This window comes from Triturus cristatus, chromosome 10 (assembly GCF_964204655.1).
Source record: "Triturus cristatus chromosome 10, aTriCri1.1, whole genome shotgun sequence".
In the NCBI taxonomy this organism is placed as follows: Eukaryota; Metazoa; Chordata; class Amphibia; order Caudata; family Salamandridae; genus Triturus; species Triturus cristatus.
Genome location: NC_140593.1, coordinates 139,208,013 through 139,225,941, shown reverse-complemented (window position 1 = coordinate 139,225,941; position 17,929 = coordinate 139,208,013). Strand labels below are relative to the sequence as shown.

The 17,929-nt window shown below is 49.1% G+C and overlaps 1 protein-coding gene across 1 annotated transcript in view; it reads right to left on the bottom strand.

Moving 5' to 3' along the window:
- Positions 1-17,929, bottom strand: part of LOC146789044 (collagen alpha-6(VI) chain-like) — a 788,523-nt gene that overhangs the window by 255,457 nt on the left and 515,137 nt on the right. The window contains exon 10 of the mRNA XM_085631022.1: positions 15,228-15,571. Within this exon, the coding sequence (XP_085487148.1) occupies positions 15,228-15,571 (344 nt within the window). The remainder of the gene's footprint in view (positions 1-15,227; positions 15,572-17,929) is intronic.

Here is a 17,929-nt window from a genome sequence, read left to right as displayed (position 1 = left end):
CCGCACCAAGAGCATTATTTTTTTATTTTTTATTTTTTTATTGGCATTTTGCATAAAGGTTACAAACAGTGGCATTGCTTACACAGTTCTGCGTTACAAGTCGATCTGTCATAGTACAGTATAGGAGGTAGCAACTAATTTGGTGTTACATAAGCATGTGTTCATTCGCATTGTTTGAGATCGGTATGCTACAGCAATAAATTACATGACCTATTTGCGTTGCGTTGCATTACAGTGTAGAAAACAGGGGGTAGAACACAGATATCTCATTCTCACTTACATTCGGGCCATGCGGCCGGTTCTTGTTTCTCAGTTCAATGTGGGACTTGCAGGCCAGTGGTTTTATTGGTCTATGTTTCAGCTATATCCGCTGAGCTCAGCCAGTTTACAAATGGGTCCCATATGTCCCTGGGGCAGGAGCGCACCGGCATCTGCTCCCAGTACTCCGTCAGCTGAGTTTTGCAGTAAGTTACCTCCCGAACCCAGTCCTGCACCGTGGGTGGCGAGAAGACCCCCAATGCATTGTCACCTGTCTCTTAGCCAGCAGTAGTAAAATGGCAGGGAATTTCCACACCTCCGGTGGTATATGAGGTATAACACCCAGTAGCGCCACCAGTGGTGTGCAAGGCAGTGGTTGACCCGTTATGATACGAATGTAGTGTAATATTCTAGTCCAGAAAGCTGCTATATGTCTGCACTGCCATGATAAATGTATGAATGATGCTTGTGGTGCCCCACATTTCCAACAGTGGTCGTCCGTGCGCAGACCCATCTTTTGTAATTGCATGGGGGTCCTGTATAGTCAGTGTATGTATTTAAAGTGTATTAGCCGAAGCCGATAATTTGGAGTCAGCTGCTCCAGTTGCCTGCAGCTCCTCCGTAAGGCTCTCGCCCAGGTCTGCTTCCCACGCTGTGCGAGATGACGGCACAGTGATTGGGTGATCTCGTTGTGTGATAGTATAGAGTAGTGTGATCAGTTTGTGGCCGGATTCTACAGTAAGTATGTTTTCTAGCATGGAGAGCTTTGGGGCAGCTTGGGAAATGTCACAAAGGTGTGTCTGCAGGCCGCTCTTACCTGATAATAGAGCAGCATGTCTAGGGCCGATGGAGGTGGGGGCCCGTACATCTGCTGTAGTGTAAGAAAGTTATCTCCAGGATATAAGTCCAGGATATAAGTCCTGGCCGGTTAGTATAGTGTGTAGCTTGGCACGCTCACGCATTTTATGGTCCATTAGTGGTGGGAGCAGTGGGTTGTCCGCCAAGGGCATGGAGGGAGCATATAGTATGGCTAGGTTGGCACGCTTGCAGAGCCCACCCCATGCCCACCTTAGTGCCTCCACAGGGTCCACCTCATTGTGTGGACGCTTGAAGGGTTTATAGATGGCAGTCCGAAGCGGAAGGGGAGCAGCTCTGTCCAGTTCAATCGCAATGTGGGGCTGGAAGAGGGTGGGGTGTGTCCAATAGTGCAGGAACTGTGCTTGCACTCAATAGGCGTATAAGGCGAAGTCCGGAGCTGCCAGTCCGCCCTGCGCCTGCGTCAGCGGGAGTATTTCCCAGGCTATCCTAGGTTGTCTTCTATCATTAAGGAACCGAGTTTTTTTTTTAATTGTGCCGTGAAGGGGACAGGGACATTTACAAATAAATATAACAACTTAGGCAGGATGATAATTTTGTCCACTGCTATGCGGCCTCTTAGAGACAGAAGGAGATTCTTCCACCTTCGTACCCTGTCCTCTATCCAGTCCGTCACTTTTCCATAATTGCAAGTCCAGATTTCTTGTAAGTCGTTACTTACCCATGCGCCCAGATATCACGTTGGCCCATTTGCCCAATCTATGGGGTATTCCGTTTCGAAGGGCTGCGTGCCGGATGTTAGCGGGATTATTACAGATTTGCCCCAGTTTACCTCCACTCCTGGCAAGACCCCTTACTGCACCACCTCGCGTGTCATAGGTGCAAAATTGTCTTTTGGGTTCACCATATACAGGGGGATATCGTCTGCGTACATTGACACAGTGAATGCACGTGTGGTGAGTCCAATACCCTTATCTGTGTAGTGTTGCCTGATTCTGACCACCAGCGGCTCAGTTTCTATCGCAAATAGTAGTGGCGACAAAGGGCATCCTTGTTGTGTGCCTCTTATAATAGATATCGGGTCAGAGACTAGACCATTAACCCTTAGTCGCGCCGTTGGTCTGGTATAGAGCAGCTGTATCTGTTTAATGAATAGCGGGCTCATGCCAAGGCGATGTAGGAGCGGGAATAAGAACCCCCAACTCCAAGGAGTTAAATGCCTTAGTGGCATCTAATAACACTGCCACCGCAGGCACATGGGGGGCAAGGTAGTGTATGAGCGCGAATAGGTTTCTCAGGTTGTGAGAGGTGGATCTCCCCGGTATAAAACCGGATTGGTCCGGTTAGACTATCAGCGGTAACAGCGGTTGGAGTCGGGTCGCTAGGAGCTTAGCAAAGATCTTTGTGTCTAGGTTAATAAGTGAAAGTGGCCTATAAGAGTCACACATTACAGGGTTTTTATCAGGCTTCAATATGGTAATGATGATGCCCAACTCCGTGGCTTCGGTACAGACAGCTAAAAGTAGCGGGGCCAGGAGGTCGGAGTATTCTTTATAAAATGTTGCCATTAAGCCATCTGCTCCAGGTGGCTTGTCTGTAGGCAGACTGCCTATGGTGTGTCACACGTCTTTGATAGTAAAGGGGAAGTCGATGTTTTCTCGGTGAGCCCTGCCAAACCATAATAAGTATGCAGAGTCAAAATATTCGTTCAAAATCTCAGCTGGCAGGTGAGACCGGGAAGTATACAATTTCCCGTAAAAATCTGCCATGGTGTCTAATATGTCGGGCGGAGCGTGCACCACGGAGCTCAGTTATGAAAGTGGAACCTCTAGGGTTTCGGAGCATGTTCGCCAGTGTCCTCCCCGGTCGGTCCCCTTCCTCATAACAGTGCGCCTGTATATGTTTGTGTAAAAATGTGGTTCCCCTGTCTGCCTCTTCTTGGTAGTCAGTGAGCTTTGCTCTGATGTCAGCTGGGGTTGTGGGGGTAGGCACGTGATAGTACTGTGCTTCTAGTGTCTGTATCTCTGCTTCTAAGCAATGTAAGCGCCCTCGAATGTCTCAAAGTACCCCTGATTGTCAGCTATACAAAGTCCCCGTATAACCACCTTGAACGCCTCCCACAAGGTCCCCAGGTTATCTACTGACCCCAAGTTTTACTCAAAATAATCTGTGATCTGCGTTCAAAGGGTTTCCCTAAAGGCTGCATCAAACAGTGTATTAGGAGGGAGCCGCCATGCGAACGGCTGAATATAGGGTTTTGGAACAGCTAGAGTCAGCGTCACCAGGGCGTGGTCTGAGAGGGTACTACCCATGCATGTAGATCTTTGGTTGTGAGCCAGAAGTCCAGTCTGGATCATGCCTGATACTGCTGTGTTATGCATGTGCCCACCCGCAGCGCAGGATGTTGCGCATGCCATGAGTCTACCAGATGGTGATCTTGAAATATCCCCTTGAGTACTGCCATGGCCTTAGGGTGGTGCGAGCGGGATACTCCCTCCCTATCTTCGGAGAGCGACATCACAGCATTGAAGTCGCCTCCCCACAATAGCGCCGCAGTTCCCAGTGACTGAATCTGTGTTGGGTCTGTATAGTATGACCGGCCTATTGTATAATGATCCCTTCAGTATTATATATCTAGCCTCTGGATCATATAGTGTTTTGTGTGTCTGCCATGGTATACCTTTCTTAATCATTATGGCCACCCCACGAGAATAGTTTGAGAAGCTGGATATGTGAACTTCGCCCCACCTATTGTTGGTCAAACTTCTTCGGGCATCATCCTTCAGGTGTGTCTCCTGTAGGAGACATATATCTGACATGTGCCTACTTAGATATGCCTGTACTAGTCTTGCCTTGTGGTAGTCATTGAGACCACTAACGTTCCAAGTAGTACATGTTAGTTTAGACATGGAGAGATGCGGTGCTAGGTGCTGTAAGTGCCCTGGGATGCCAGTGTTGGGACAACTGAACCCTGGTATCTGCTCTTAGCCTGTCTTGTAGTTCATACCTGCGACTTGACTTATTGTGCTCATACAGAATGCTGCATACTCCAGATTGAGAGAGCTGTCTGACAGATCTATGGTGTAATGAACTTGCCAACAAATAACTTGAAGTACCCCTGTCCACCATCCCACCCACACCAACCCCCAAAACAGGTTGTGCATTCCTCAGACCCTCCCTCCTCCCCCTCATTGCGAGTGTTGACCTGGATGGTGTTTGGTCAATGGGAATCATCCCGTAGTGGCATGGATTTGCCGGCTTACTGCCCCGTCCTTTTAGTGACAGGGTGGCCGAGCATTAAGACTACTCAATCTAATATTTTAAATCAAATCAAACCTGGAGCTTTAGTCGTTGTTTGTGAGAAAGTTGCTCTGTATATACTGTTCCCAAATAGGTACAGGGTGAACAGAGTCCACAGTCCCCAGAGGTTTGGCAAAGGTTAAAGTTAGATATAACCTTACTTTCTAAAGTGGTTGAGCAGTAAGACAGTATCAGAGGACAGTGTAAAGCATTTGTTGCACGCACTCAGTCAGCAAATGGTCTCACACACTCAATAACTGAACTCTAGGCCAAAGGTATATGTATAAAAAATATATGCTTGTTTTATTTTAGAACCAACAATAGGTAGTAAAATATACTTTCTCAGAATGAGATGCTTTATATAAATACTTTTGCAGTATGCAATTGGCTTTTGTAGAAAGTTACAAGTGGTTGCAATAGGCAACACAATTTTAAACACAATAATGCATTGAGTTCAATGGAAGTTTCAAGTAATTTGCAGTAGATTACTTTTAGGATTACTTTTGGGATTCCAGGACTGGATCCTAGATTCAGTCCTGGGTCAGTACTTAGAAACAAGTGATAAAAGTCGACTTATTTACTCTTGTGATTTTTAGACAATATTTTGCTATTTTAAAAGTTAACAATGATTCCCTATGGAAGAACATTTGCAGGTATAGTATGTTCTCGTTACTTTTGTAATCCAGTACTGGGTGCCTCAACTCAGTACTGGGACCTTTATCCAAAACAGGTAAGTAATTACGTTTTCACAATTTATACGATTTTTAAAGAATATTTAAAGTTTGCAGAAATCGACACAAGAAATTTCACAGAAAAACAGTCAATGGTTTCCTATGGAAGAAAATTGGGTTACTGGTAAGTACGGTTGTGAATATTTTTCAGGGTCAGTGCTGGGCACCAAGATCCAGCACTGGGAGCTCACCTAATAGCAGGTGAGTATTTTCGTTTTCATTACTCGACTGATTTTTGGTGAATATTTTAAGTTTTGAAAAGTCCACACTTCGAAGAAATTTCAGAAAAAAACAGTCAATGTTACCCTATGGAGAAAATTGCGTTATCGGCTTTCAGGTAAGTACTCGACTGGCAAAGTTGAGATTCTGGGCACAGACTCAGGGGTCTCCCAGGGTCAGGTAGGTACAGCTGTTACACCCTCAGCGGCACAGGGGCAACCGGGAGCAGAGTGAGTTAGGCCCAATGTTATCCTATGGCAGGCAGGGGGGCCTTGGTTGGTGGCTGCTGACTAGCAGGCCACGCGGCTGTGGGAGCTGGGCTCCTGGTCACTTGCTCAGGGCAAATGGGGAAGTAGATAGGTGTAGAGGTTACACTGCCAGGGCCACTCGGGCGGCTTGGTGCAGGGTGCTCAATTGATTTCAATGGGAAAGCTCCGGTTTAAAAAAAGACTGCAAGCTCGGGGACGAAGATTCTTCAGGTGCCACCACCACTTCGAGAGGTAAGTTGGGTAGTTGGAGGATAGGTAGGTACCCCGGAGTTGGGCACAGGGGGCCGCAGGGCACCGGGTGCAGGGGTGGCTTTTGGTGTCAGGAAATCTTACCCTCTGTTGATCGCGGTTGGGGGGCACCTGGTTCTGAGGCTGCAGGCGTCGTCAGGAGCGTCGAGGGAAGTCCTTGGGTGCCAGACTCGGGGTCACAGTCGCCGGGGGGTCGTGGTCTTTGTTCACTCCGGCACAAGCCAGGCTTGGCGGGTGCAGAGTGTGAAGGGTTTGCGGTTCCGGGCTGATGCCAGGGATTAGAAGCAGATTTTGAGTAGAGCTCTACTCATGGGAGTCCCAGGTGCTTAGAGTCAAAAGGTAGCCATGTCCTCCAGGGTTTGTGAGGTTGCTGGCCACAAGAGGTGCCGGGTTGTAGCAGGAGCAGGTTCGAGGGGCGACAGGCCTGTAGGGCTGGGGCCAAAGCAGTTGGTGTCTTCCTCTTCTTAGCAGCTGCAGGGCAGGTCTTCTTTCTTCTTGCTATTCTTTGTATTTTGGAATCTGGAATCTGGGGAAGGAAGGTTCAGGGTGCCCCTAAATACTAGATTTAGGGGCATTACAGGTAGGTGAAGGGCAAGGACCAATGGGTCCCTGTCCTGGGGTGGGTACACCCCCTATTCTGCCTCTCTCCTGTGGGAGGGGGGCTGTAGCCTAGTCCTGATTGGGTAGGGCCTCCCATCTTCAAGATGGCGAGCGCCCGGAGATGTGCTTCACCTTGCCTCCCCCACCTGAGGGGTGGGGTAGGCAGGCTGGCACATCCCCTGTCCTTATTTGGGGTTTCCGGCCAGGCTTCCCACCAGAGTGGGGGCTGCCAGTGGCCTGGGGAAGCTCACAGAGGCAGCATGCCTTTGAAGCTTCCCCCTGCCCATCCTGGGGGAGGAGATTTAGCCCCTCACCAAGGATGTGCATTGTTTCAGGCCCAGGAGAGCAGGGGTTCTCCTACCCAGGGGTCCAGCAACATGTCTGCTGTGTGGCAGCCTAGGCAGCCTCTCAGACCAGACGTGGCTTGTAGGTTAGGTTTCAGGGGGCATCTCTAAGATGCCCTCTGGGGTGCTTGGTACATTAAATCCCACACTGGCATTAGTGCGGGTTTAATGTGCTGAGAAGTTTTGATACCAAACTTCTCAGTCTTCAGTGTTGCCATTATGGTGCTGGGGAGATCGTGTTTGACGAGCTCTCAGCACCATGTACTCTTAAATGGCAGCACTGTGAGGAACTTCGATTTCCGATCGCGATCAAATCAACCCGCCATTTTGTGCTCCGCCGCCATTTTGTGTTGCCATAACTCAGGCAGCACTGCTTTTTCTGCAGCTTCATGTTGAAATAGCCCTTCTGCCTCTATTTGCAAAGCTGGTGTTAGGACTGGCCGAGTACACTAATCCCTGTCTGGTTTTCCTAATCCCCGTCTCAACTATCTGTTGGTTCACACTATTCTTCTCTGACTTTATCTTATCGTCTGGCCTTCACTGTCCTCTGCTAGCATTCTCTCGTTTCGCAACTGTCTTCCAACACACACAAACATATCTCGCCACCTGCAAGTTTATTACGAATCCGTTAATGAATTAGTTTGAGGGAGGTGTGACAAACACAGTTGGAGGAGAGGTTTCTTCGAGTCATCTGACACTTTTGTTTTCAAATCTCTCCTATTGGTTCTGTCCTGTTTTCCAACTTTCCTTATTGGCTCTTTCTTGTATGTGCTGGGTGTATACTTGGTTAATGTATATGTTACCTATATGGTATAAAAGTTTGTGCGCCACAGAGTGAAGTGGCAGTCTCCTGAGAACCTACCTTGTGTACTTCTGGGACAACTGTACTAGCTGCAGCTAATAAATCTGATCTTCTAACGCCTAGCAGAGTGTCCCGTGTCTCTGTGTAGCTGAGCAGGAGAACCCAGGAGATTAAGGCATACCCTGCGCCGCCAGGCCGAAAAGGTTCTGGTTCTTCAACTGCACTTACATTGCCCAGGAATGGACCTGGGTACTGTAGGGGCACAGGGCTCATGCTCTTGTGCCCACACCACTGCCATTGGGAACCCAGCTAGAGGGGTGGCTGATGTATGCCAGGGCAGTGTAGGTGATGGGCATGGCACACAGGGATGTGTGCCATGTCGACTCTTTGTTTTGTCTTGTACCCAGACACTCAGCTTGCAAGAGCAGTGTGTGTGTGTTAGGGTACAGGGCCTCTAAGGGTGGCACAATGAGTGCTGCAGCCCTTAGAGGCCTTCCCTGGTCTCAAGGCCCTGGGTACCTAGGGTACCATTTACCAGGGGCTGACATGTGGCCAGGGTTTGCCAATTTGGGTTTTAGCTGATAGGCAGTTTTCAGGGAAGGAACACAGGCCCTGGGCACCTGATTGCCAGGAGCCCAGGGCACAACAAGGAAAAGTGCATCAGCTATCAGGCAAAAAAAGGGGGGGGGGTTACTGCAACAGAAACCCACTTTCTTACCGTGTTCGATACTGGTAGCGCCCCCCCAACAAGCAACAGTTCATGTAGTAGTCCATGTTTAGTCATTGTCACTCAATTGGCTGCCGGATGATCTTGCAGCCTCAGGATCGCTGCCGTGTTGCTGTCTTGCTGTCTGCTTGGCAAATTTTATTGCCGCACTTGCTTCAGTAAAAATCATAGGTTTTCCTCCAGTGTGCACTCTTAGCTTTGCAGGATACAGCATTGCATACCTTGTGCCACCTTTTTGGAACAGTTTCTTTGCCGGCATAATTTCTCGCCGCGCTGCCTGTACGGCTTGGGTGAAATCTGGATGGAATGAAACGTTGTTTCCTTGATGTCTCAGGTCACCTTTCTCTCGAGCCAGTCTCAGTATGGTGTCTCTGTCCCTCTAGTTGAGTAGGCGAGCTAGGATTGTTCTAGGTTGCGCACCAGGTGAAGGTCTAGGTCCTAGCGTTCTATGCGCTCTCTCCACCAGGAACATCGGCGACAGGTCAGGGTCGAACAGATCCCTCAGGAGACCTTCTACGTACTTTTCCATGTTGGTTATGTTGGTTGACTCAGGAATGCCTGTTATGCGGACGTTATTTTTCCGTGACCTAGCCTCCAGGTCTTCGTTGCATGCCTTGATGACATCTAGTACTTTGTCCATCTTGAGTAGTTGCTCTTGTGTCTCAACTTGCCTGTGGTCCGAGTCCGAGACTCTAGTTTCCAGGGTGACAATTCTGTCTTCCTGTTTATCCACTTTTTGTGTGACGTGTTCCGGTAGCAGCGCCATGCAGTCTAATTTGGCATCTATCGCTCTGAGGCTGACTTTGACCTCGCGGAACATGCTTTTGATGTCTTCTTCCTGTTCTGGTTCCATCTGTGTTTCTTGCACCACCGTGATGGAAGTTGAGTCGATGTCTGGCAGCCTGGAGGAGCGCTTCCCAAAATTCATTTTAGCTTGTTTGTTATCTGATTTCCCTATGCTTGCTCTCCTCTGGTATCATCTGTCTATTGGTAGGCACGACCACAGGGTCCCGCTCCACCAGCGCGCCCAATCTCAACGCCCTCTAGGGGGAGTTCTTCGCTCCTCGGAGTGTAGTCCCTCGTTCTGATGGTCTATCTCGTTTGTGCCTAATGGTTGCGTTACCATTATGGTCTGGGTTATTGCATAGTGTTGCAACGGTGTGCACCCTGTGTTTTTGCAAGTGACAACTGTCGCCGTATCGCCTCCTTTCCAGGCCCTTGTAGGCTGCACGGCCACGAGTACTGTGCAGAGGGTTGCCACGCAGTGCGGTGGCAGCCACGCAGCCCCTGAACTGTGTACCTTTGCTGAGGTGCCTTGTAGGCCGTTAATGCATGGGGGCAGTTCTTGCTCGGTTTCTTTCCTGCTGCTGTAGGGCAGCAATAGTGGGGGATTTCTGTCCTCCATCTTTCACCGCTGTCAGGACGTGCAGCTTGTGGGACCCCTAATGCAGTCAGCGCATGCTGTCAGTGCCTCACCTCAACTTTCGGCGGAGAAATCTAGGCCTACACAGCGCTGTATCCGTGAGCAGAGCTAGGGCGTCTCCTTACCGCTCTTGGCCCAGTGGTATTAAGTTGCTCTGGTGTGGCTAGTGCACGGTCATCACTGCTGGTCTCAGTGTCCCTCTTGCACTTGTGTGCGCTTTCCCTGCCGGCACTCGCTGCCTCCACCACAATGCGTCGCTCCCTGCGTGGCCCGTGTTGTGCGGTGGCGCTCACATGCTGTTTATATTTCAAGCTGGCGAGAGGTGGTTTGGTCTGACTTTTTATCCTCCCTGAAGACTCCCAGGCTGATATCTCCTGCGCTCCCGCTTCTGTAAGTAGGCGCATGGCGGGAGGGGAGGTTCAGATGCAGCCCAGGCGTTCACTGTCTCTCAGCGCCGCAGATTACCTCGGGCCTCCTGGTGATCGCCTGACGGCGCGAGTAGGCCTGCCGCTGCCGCTCGCTCACCTGGCCATGCCGCGCTGGATTGGCTCACAATGTCCAAGTTTCCGCTCCCCTCCCGCCGCTGCAGGCTATATCCACCGCTGCTCTCATCTCCTGGCTCAGCCCGCTCCGAGTGCGATTTCTGTTCAGAATACAGTTCGTCTCTTTGAGTCACCGTCATTCGGTCGGGGAAATTTTCGAGTTCTCAATCTGTGGCACTCCCAGCAGTTTCGCAGCAGTTTTTCCCTGCAGATCATGGCTTGACGTCTACAAGGATCTCGCCAGTTGTTTCCCTCTCGTTCCGAAGTCTCTCCAGTTTATTTTTAGTTATGGATATGTAGTTGGGCACCGGATAAATGAAGGATTGTGTTTTTGCCGGCAGAGCCACACTAGCGAGCTGCTATCTTGCAGCTCGACTCAGCCATGCCCACCGCACCAGGGGCATTGTTGAGCGCACATTTGGCGTGTTAAATCACATTTCAGGTGCCTGGACATCACAGGTGGAAGACTCCTGTACAGCCCAGAAATAATGTGCAAGATGATCATTGCATGTTGTGTATTGCACAACATATGTGTATGCACCAATGCACCATGGATCCAAGTGCCAGATGCACCGGACGATGATGAGGTAGATGAGGCAGGTGGACCACACCCCACTGCAGCTGCAGCAGGAATAGCCCGAAGGAACACAATCATTGACAATTTCTTCGCATGAGCACGTCACATTGTGACTGTCCTTAGCAATCATGGAACAGTACAAAACGACCACATGAACAGCATATGTAAAAAGATTCATTGCAACACACATTCTCTGTGTGCATGTCAGTCTTCTGCATTAGCACATCACTCTGACAAGTGTAAGTGCAACATTAAGTGCTAACAATCTCACAAATAGCAAATAGATGGTGCGTATGTCACCTCTCTACAGAGGGGCTGTTTAGGGTGTCACATATTCGAAATGCCTTGGAATTGCATGCGCCCGGCACCCCCTGAGAGATACCATAGCAGCTGATGACGACTTTATGCACATCGCTATCCAAAAACCAACATATATACACCCCACACACAGAAGTCCTTGCTCGCAGTTCTCTTGCATGGAATGACCTTCACACTTATGCACAGACCATCCGAGGAGTCCAACCGCTGCACACTCAAACAAATCATTGCTCCGAGCTGTGGCATCCACATAACTTTGACTTTAACTTTTTTACACACTGCCCTATTACCTACATTGACGTGGAGCTAAGTTGGGAAATTGCAATACTGTTGTTTAGGAGCAATGAGGCCACCGCTAGTTCACCTTTCCCAATCATCTCACTGCCTATCTGGGTCACGGTCAAACATGTGCATTGATATCAGTTCCCAGAGAGTACCTTTTTTTGGAATCACTGCCTCTACATTCATCCATGCTTTCATACTTGCTTGATCATAGACATGACACATCTGTGTGAATTAGAATGTTTTAATCACATTCGGTGAAGTGTTGAAGCTGGACCAGTACATGGCCATGCAAACCCCACTTTACATTGTTGCCCCGTGGAGGGCCAGCCAAAGTCCTTTAGGGATTGACAAGTTCATCGGAAGAGGAAGAGTTCAGTCCACAGTCTGATTGCTGTGTCATTGGTAACCAAACCAAATATGGCAGTCCATGTCGAGGGCCAAGGTGAGTGTTGCAGAGTGTATCGGGGGACAGTGGAAGGTGTTATTCCAGGGCATGATGCAGAGGGCAGAACCAAGATGAAAAAGGCCATATGGCGGAGATGAATGCTACTGCTTCCTTCTTACCACAGAGGCAGAATCATCCACATCATCGTCCTCTGATGTGTGATGTGCCTCACATGTGGGTGGTGATGTTTTGTTTGCAGCACTGGGTGGCACTGACACATCAGGGGCCGGAGGTGGAATGTCGCACTGTGTGGCAGTGACACATCAGGGGCCGAAGGTGGAGTGTCTGCCACACTGTGAGGCACTGACACATCAGGGGGCGGAGATGTGAATGGAGTAGTAGCAGCAGCATTCATCTGCGCCAGGCCTGGTGGCAGCAATGCCATGATGAGGATCGGCAGGGCATGGAAGATCCCAGCTACATCTCGCTGGTGTGCAACCGTGGTAGCGATTCTTTCCGCCTGCTTACGCTCCATGTTCTCCATGATCCTGGGCATGTGTCCCAACTCCCGGCTGACATCGCTGGAGCCACTCTGACTAGACAGTTGTTCTTGTCTCAGAGTAATGACTCCAGTGATGTCAACCATGGCTTGTTGGAGAGCATGGAGCGGACTGTGGGTGTCCGTTAGGGACTGTAAGAGATCCCTGATGGGACTTATACACCCACGTATGGCATCTAGTTTGGGTGCCATGAGGTCGAACCCCACCCGCACCTGATCAGCCATCTCCTTCTGGCCCTCTAACACACGGCATTGGAATGCCATGTGTTGGTCGTGGGGGTCCTGGGAGACAGCTGTGGTGGTGGGTGCTTCCTGCTGTGTGGTCTGTGCAGGGGGTTGCGTCTCCTTGATGCAGCTGGGCTGCCCTGCTCCTCAGGGTTGGGTGCTGAGGGTGTCCATAAGCTGTTGGAGGGTGTCGGAGTCGAAGGTGTGGAGCTCCTCTTTATCATCAGTGAAGAGGTGTATGGTCTGCTCTGCAGGAGGTGTTGATTCTCCCTCTGCAATGTAAAGGGGAGATGCACTTTAACAGTGTGTTCCATGTATGTTCACGCACTGGACAATTTTACAAACAGACTGCATGACAATGTACATTGTGACTGTTTGGGAGGAGATGCCTATTTGATGCGGGGCAGTGGACATTTCCACACCATCAGGGATGTGAGGTTGTACTTGTACATTATCATCTCACAGTTTCCTGCTATGCCAAAGGTGATTGGCCAGGTTCTACTCACAAGCAGCAGCAGTTGTGTCCTCTGTTCTGTTGTGAAAGTGTCGCAGTTTGTACCAAATTGTTGTCAATGTTGATGTGTTCTGATTCTTATGTGTGTGTGTGCTGCATTGTGGAGTCGCCCCTGCAGCTCTGATTTTGCTGGCCCTTATCCCTTTCAGGCAGTGTGCCCTTCACGTCTGTGCTTATACAGTGCTGAGATATTCCAGACTTGGGTAAATTGGGCTCTTGGTGGGAGTTGGAACTCTTGGGCATGGTCTGTCCGCAGATGTCTTGTTGACGTCAGGGGTTGTTTGTGCATGTGGATGTATCAGAGTGTGACCTGCTCCTTCACGGATGTGGTCCACACTCAGCCACCTCAGGGTTGTGGCGTGCACCATGTCATGATAATTGGACTGCAGCCATGCTAATCATCATGCAGTGTCACTTGCATTGTCAGTGTGGCTCACGGACCCGCAGTCTTGCTGGGTTCGGCACATGTGCATGGGTTTGTTGTGAGAGTAGTGATGTGTGGGGAGGGCCCCCTCTGGGCACATTGTCGACAGGGGCCTACTTGCTGTTTCTATGTGTGCTGCAGTATGCCAAGGAGATCAGGGACCTGATCCAGAGTCATTGGGGGTGTGCACTGTGCCATACTTAATTGTGCATGTGTGCCAATGTGCCCATCTCCCCCCGTCTCCCCAGTCCCTGGTCGTTACTCACCCTGTTGCTGTTGGGTCAGGTCATGTTGAGCAGTGTCCGGTCCCCCAACTCCTGTCACCATCTCCCCACTGATGACTGTGGTCACCATTTCCTCCATCTCATCCAGCTCCTGCTGTGGCGCTGGACTCCCACCTCCAGTCTGCATTGCTGCTTTCCGGTTGTTCGCAAGTTTCAGCTTGGTTTTGCCTTCACATCATTCCAGCGCTTCTTGCAGTCGTCCACTTCCCTTCTCTTCACTCCGACTGCATTCACCTTGGCCAAGATGGACTGCCATATTGCATTTTTAGTTGCCAATGACACAGTGGAGATGATGAACAGTTGTTGGTGGTGTTCTATCACCTCCGTAATCAGGATCTTGTTTTCCTGCGGACTGAATCGAGGGTTCCTCTTCTTCTTCCCCTTGCCCTTCTCCTTCCCCGAGGTCCCTGGCTGTTCCTCCGGGGGTTTTGTGGGGTTCTGGTTGGCCCCTGTAGTTGCTCCAGCTTCCTCCATGGTGCTTCTCAGTTGTTTGTGGTTTTGTTTGGTATTTCTTTTTTTTGCAGCTTTTATGGTGATTTTTCCTGCCTGACGTGGGAATTGCAAGCCTGGCGCTGCTTATCGCTGATTTTTTTTATCGCTGTTGGGCCCATCGCCACTTTTTTCATGTTCGAATTTCCTTTTTTATCGGAGTCCCGTTGATTTTAACGTGGACATTTAATGCGTTATCGGGAAACTATCGCGTGTTGAGAATACGCAGTTGACACGGCGTTCTTTTACCGTGATAGATGGCGATATGTCAACTTGCGTTAACCCAGATTGGCGATAATTATCGCCCGTTCTTGAGAATACCCCCCTAAATGTTTTAGATGGACAACATTTTAGCTGTTATACAAGCATTTTACTGTCATGCATTTAGAGATCCCCACTTCAACGAATCGTTAGTGAAATAAATCAGGAAACCCTTATCACATCTGTTTTCTGAAATGATCATCATAAGTCGACGAATAAAACACATCTATCTGACGAATAAAACACATCTATCGCCACTTTTATAACGAATTTAGTCACTTTGAATTGCCATGTCACAATAAACCACATTTTACCCATTTCATTAGAAATATGCACCTCAAAGTTAACCAAGTGTACTATTGGCAGCTGCAGGATCTTGCAAATAAGTCATTGCACCACATTGGCTGTTGAAAAGGTTTGGCTCATTCGTTGCACTGAATCATACACAACCCGATAATTTTTTAAACGTATAAAATTGCACTGAGCTGACGCTGCTAGCAAGAACCCCAACTCTGAAGTTTTTTCCAGCACCGCTGAAAAGATATGGCACCAACCAATGGCGGGTGAGTAAATAGTGATAAAAGAAATTATCCTGAGAGAACCCTGTGACCCTTGACACATCCTACCTTGGCTTGAGCTGCTGATTGGTTCTTGAATGTTGCCCAGAGGGAGCGCAGGCTCGATGCATCAAGACGCGAGGGGCCTTTCACCGTCACCGCTTTCAGAGTCTCTGCCATTTCTTTGCTGTAGATTTGGAACTTGGGGGCAATGGGTGTGATGGCGTCCTGGACATGCAGGGCCAAGCTGGCCTGTGTGTTGGTGCCCCGACTGCAGCTCACAGTGCTGAGCGAGGACACCCAATGCAAGATGTCGGGGAGGCGTGTCTCGAGCTGTGATTGGCCGTGGAGTAACCTCTGACCCTCTGCCAGACTGGAGATGTCAAATCCAAGAACAATGTCGATGAGACAATCTGATAATAAAACAAAACATAGGTTAAGCACCAGTAACCGCCTTGAGATATTAGGATCTACAGGTGTGTACACTGACGCCCCATTATGAGTGGGACAATGAAAGGCCTGGTATCCATCGCCTGTCCATCAGAGCAACTGCTAAAGCAAGCAATGGTACTTCCATCATACATGATTATGTTTTTGGGGGATATCATGCAGGAATTGGAGCAGAACTATGCTGGAATCTCTGACCCACTTCAATTTCTACACGTTTCCCCTTACTTTCGCCCAGTGTTTGACCCTGACCTTTCACGTTCTTTAAGCAGACAAAGTGTCCAGAAGAAAAGCTCTGGGCCCATGTTGGTTTTGTGCAATTTGTAATTTCCAATAGGGCCTGTAACCCCTGTTGCCTACACCGCTGGGCATTATAAGACACTCACAACGAGGCTCCTGCTGTATCATTCCTGCTTCTCTCCCCATTGACCAAAAATGGTGTGAAGCTGACATAAAAACGTCACCTAGAATAAGCCACAACCTGATATTTCCCTTCCAAATTACTTTGTGTGTTACACAAAACTGTTCACTGTTAAAAAATCTTCTTTAATTTATTTTGGAATCATAAACCAATACATACATTCCACGAAACCACATCAATTCTACGTTTTGCAACAGCTACTATTTTGAGATCACCCTATTAAATTTCGAGTAGAAAAATCATGTGGCTCTTCCACAAATTAAGATTTTTTCCCCAAAAAGACAGAAAAATCTCTAATTAATTAAATTAAATGCTGTGTTATAGGTAGCATAGTGAGCATGACATCCGTATGTGGTACGAGATAAAAAGAAAGATTTTATAGAAAGGATTTATTTTACCAGCTGGGTGTGGGGGTGTCAATGTGCCTGGCTCCAAGATGGCCGCACTTCAGTGAGGCTCCTTGTGCTGGGGATCAATAACCAACAGCATCCTCACTAAAATGGACTGGAATGCATGAATGATCAAGGCTGCCACCATGCCATCGCAGGCGCTGGTGATGATGGGGCAATTCCAGTTCGACTGCCATTTATAGAGTGCACTTTCAAAAGCCAGACTGCTGAGGTCTACCAACGCATATGGCCATCATGGCTGCCGCACTGAAAGAGAATATATTGCACTAGAAGCCCGTTTCACTGCCACGCCTGTTGCCTGCAAGACTCTGGGGATAGAGGTGCCCAGGACTACCTGTCCCATCCCCCCTTGCGGCCATCGCCGCAAAAGCAATCCTGTTAGCACCCGGAGGCGCTTAAAGAGGAGAGCGGGCTCCTGCAGCACCAAGGGCGGGCCCGTCTGCGCCCGTCAGCGGCAGGAAGAGGTGGGGCGGGGCCAGGCCTCTTGGCCCCTGGACTTTGGAAAAGCACGTTCTTTTTTATACAATTAATTAAACTGACATGCCGGCAAATCTGAAATCACGGGAGGGAAGGTGGTTACGCAAAAATGTATGCCTAACTCCACACTTGACTGCTTTCTATTGTGAGCGGCAAAGGCGATAAGGAGATTGAGGTTGCCGAACGGCGGCTATCAGTGGGAGGATGCCCGGCCACCGACCTAGACTTGATGGACGCCCAGGCCGCTCAAATGATTGATTTTAGCCAAACAAATTCTGCACCCATGAGTAGCTTTGCGGCTCCATCTTCCGCTAAGCAGCCCTGCACAACACCTCTAACTTTACCAGTACGACATACGGCTGGAAATAGGAAGAAAAAAGTAAAACATACGGAGCCCACAAGATGCACACGGACCAGGTCAAAGAGACAGTCCCAGCACACATGCCCAGAAGCTCCGGCATCACCCTTACAAGGCCCAGCTACCTCAAATGGCATTAACTTGTTATTACCAACTCAGCCACTAGATATTCCTCAGCAAATGACTGTGGCGTTAATATCCCTGCTAGAAGAGACAATTTCTAGAAATGTTCTACCAATCTTAGCTAGATTAGATAAATTGGAGTCTACTGTGACAATTATGCATTCTACGGTTAGTGGTTTAATTACAGGGGTAGGGGCAAAACTGAACTCACTGGATGGGGGCTCTGTTCAAAGGGGGACTCTAAACCCACATGAGGGGTCATCTGCCACATGCAACACTCAACCACCCTGTCCGGTGAATAATGCTGTCCCTAGAAACCCAGCACAATAGCACAGAAGCACCAAGGGTCCGCTTGCACTAGTCAAGTGGCAAATATACGCATGCTTTCCAGTAAAATTAAGCCTGGTCCACCATCCGCAGTTATTACTGGGAACTATGTACGCACACACCAACTAACACCCCTATTACTGCCCCACAAAAACGGCCCAATTAATTGTGATGATAAAGTGACTATACATCTCCCACCAATGTGCTG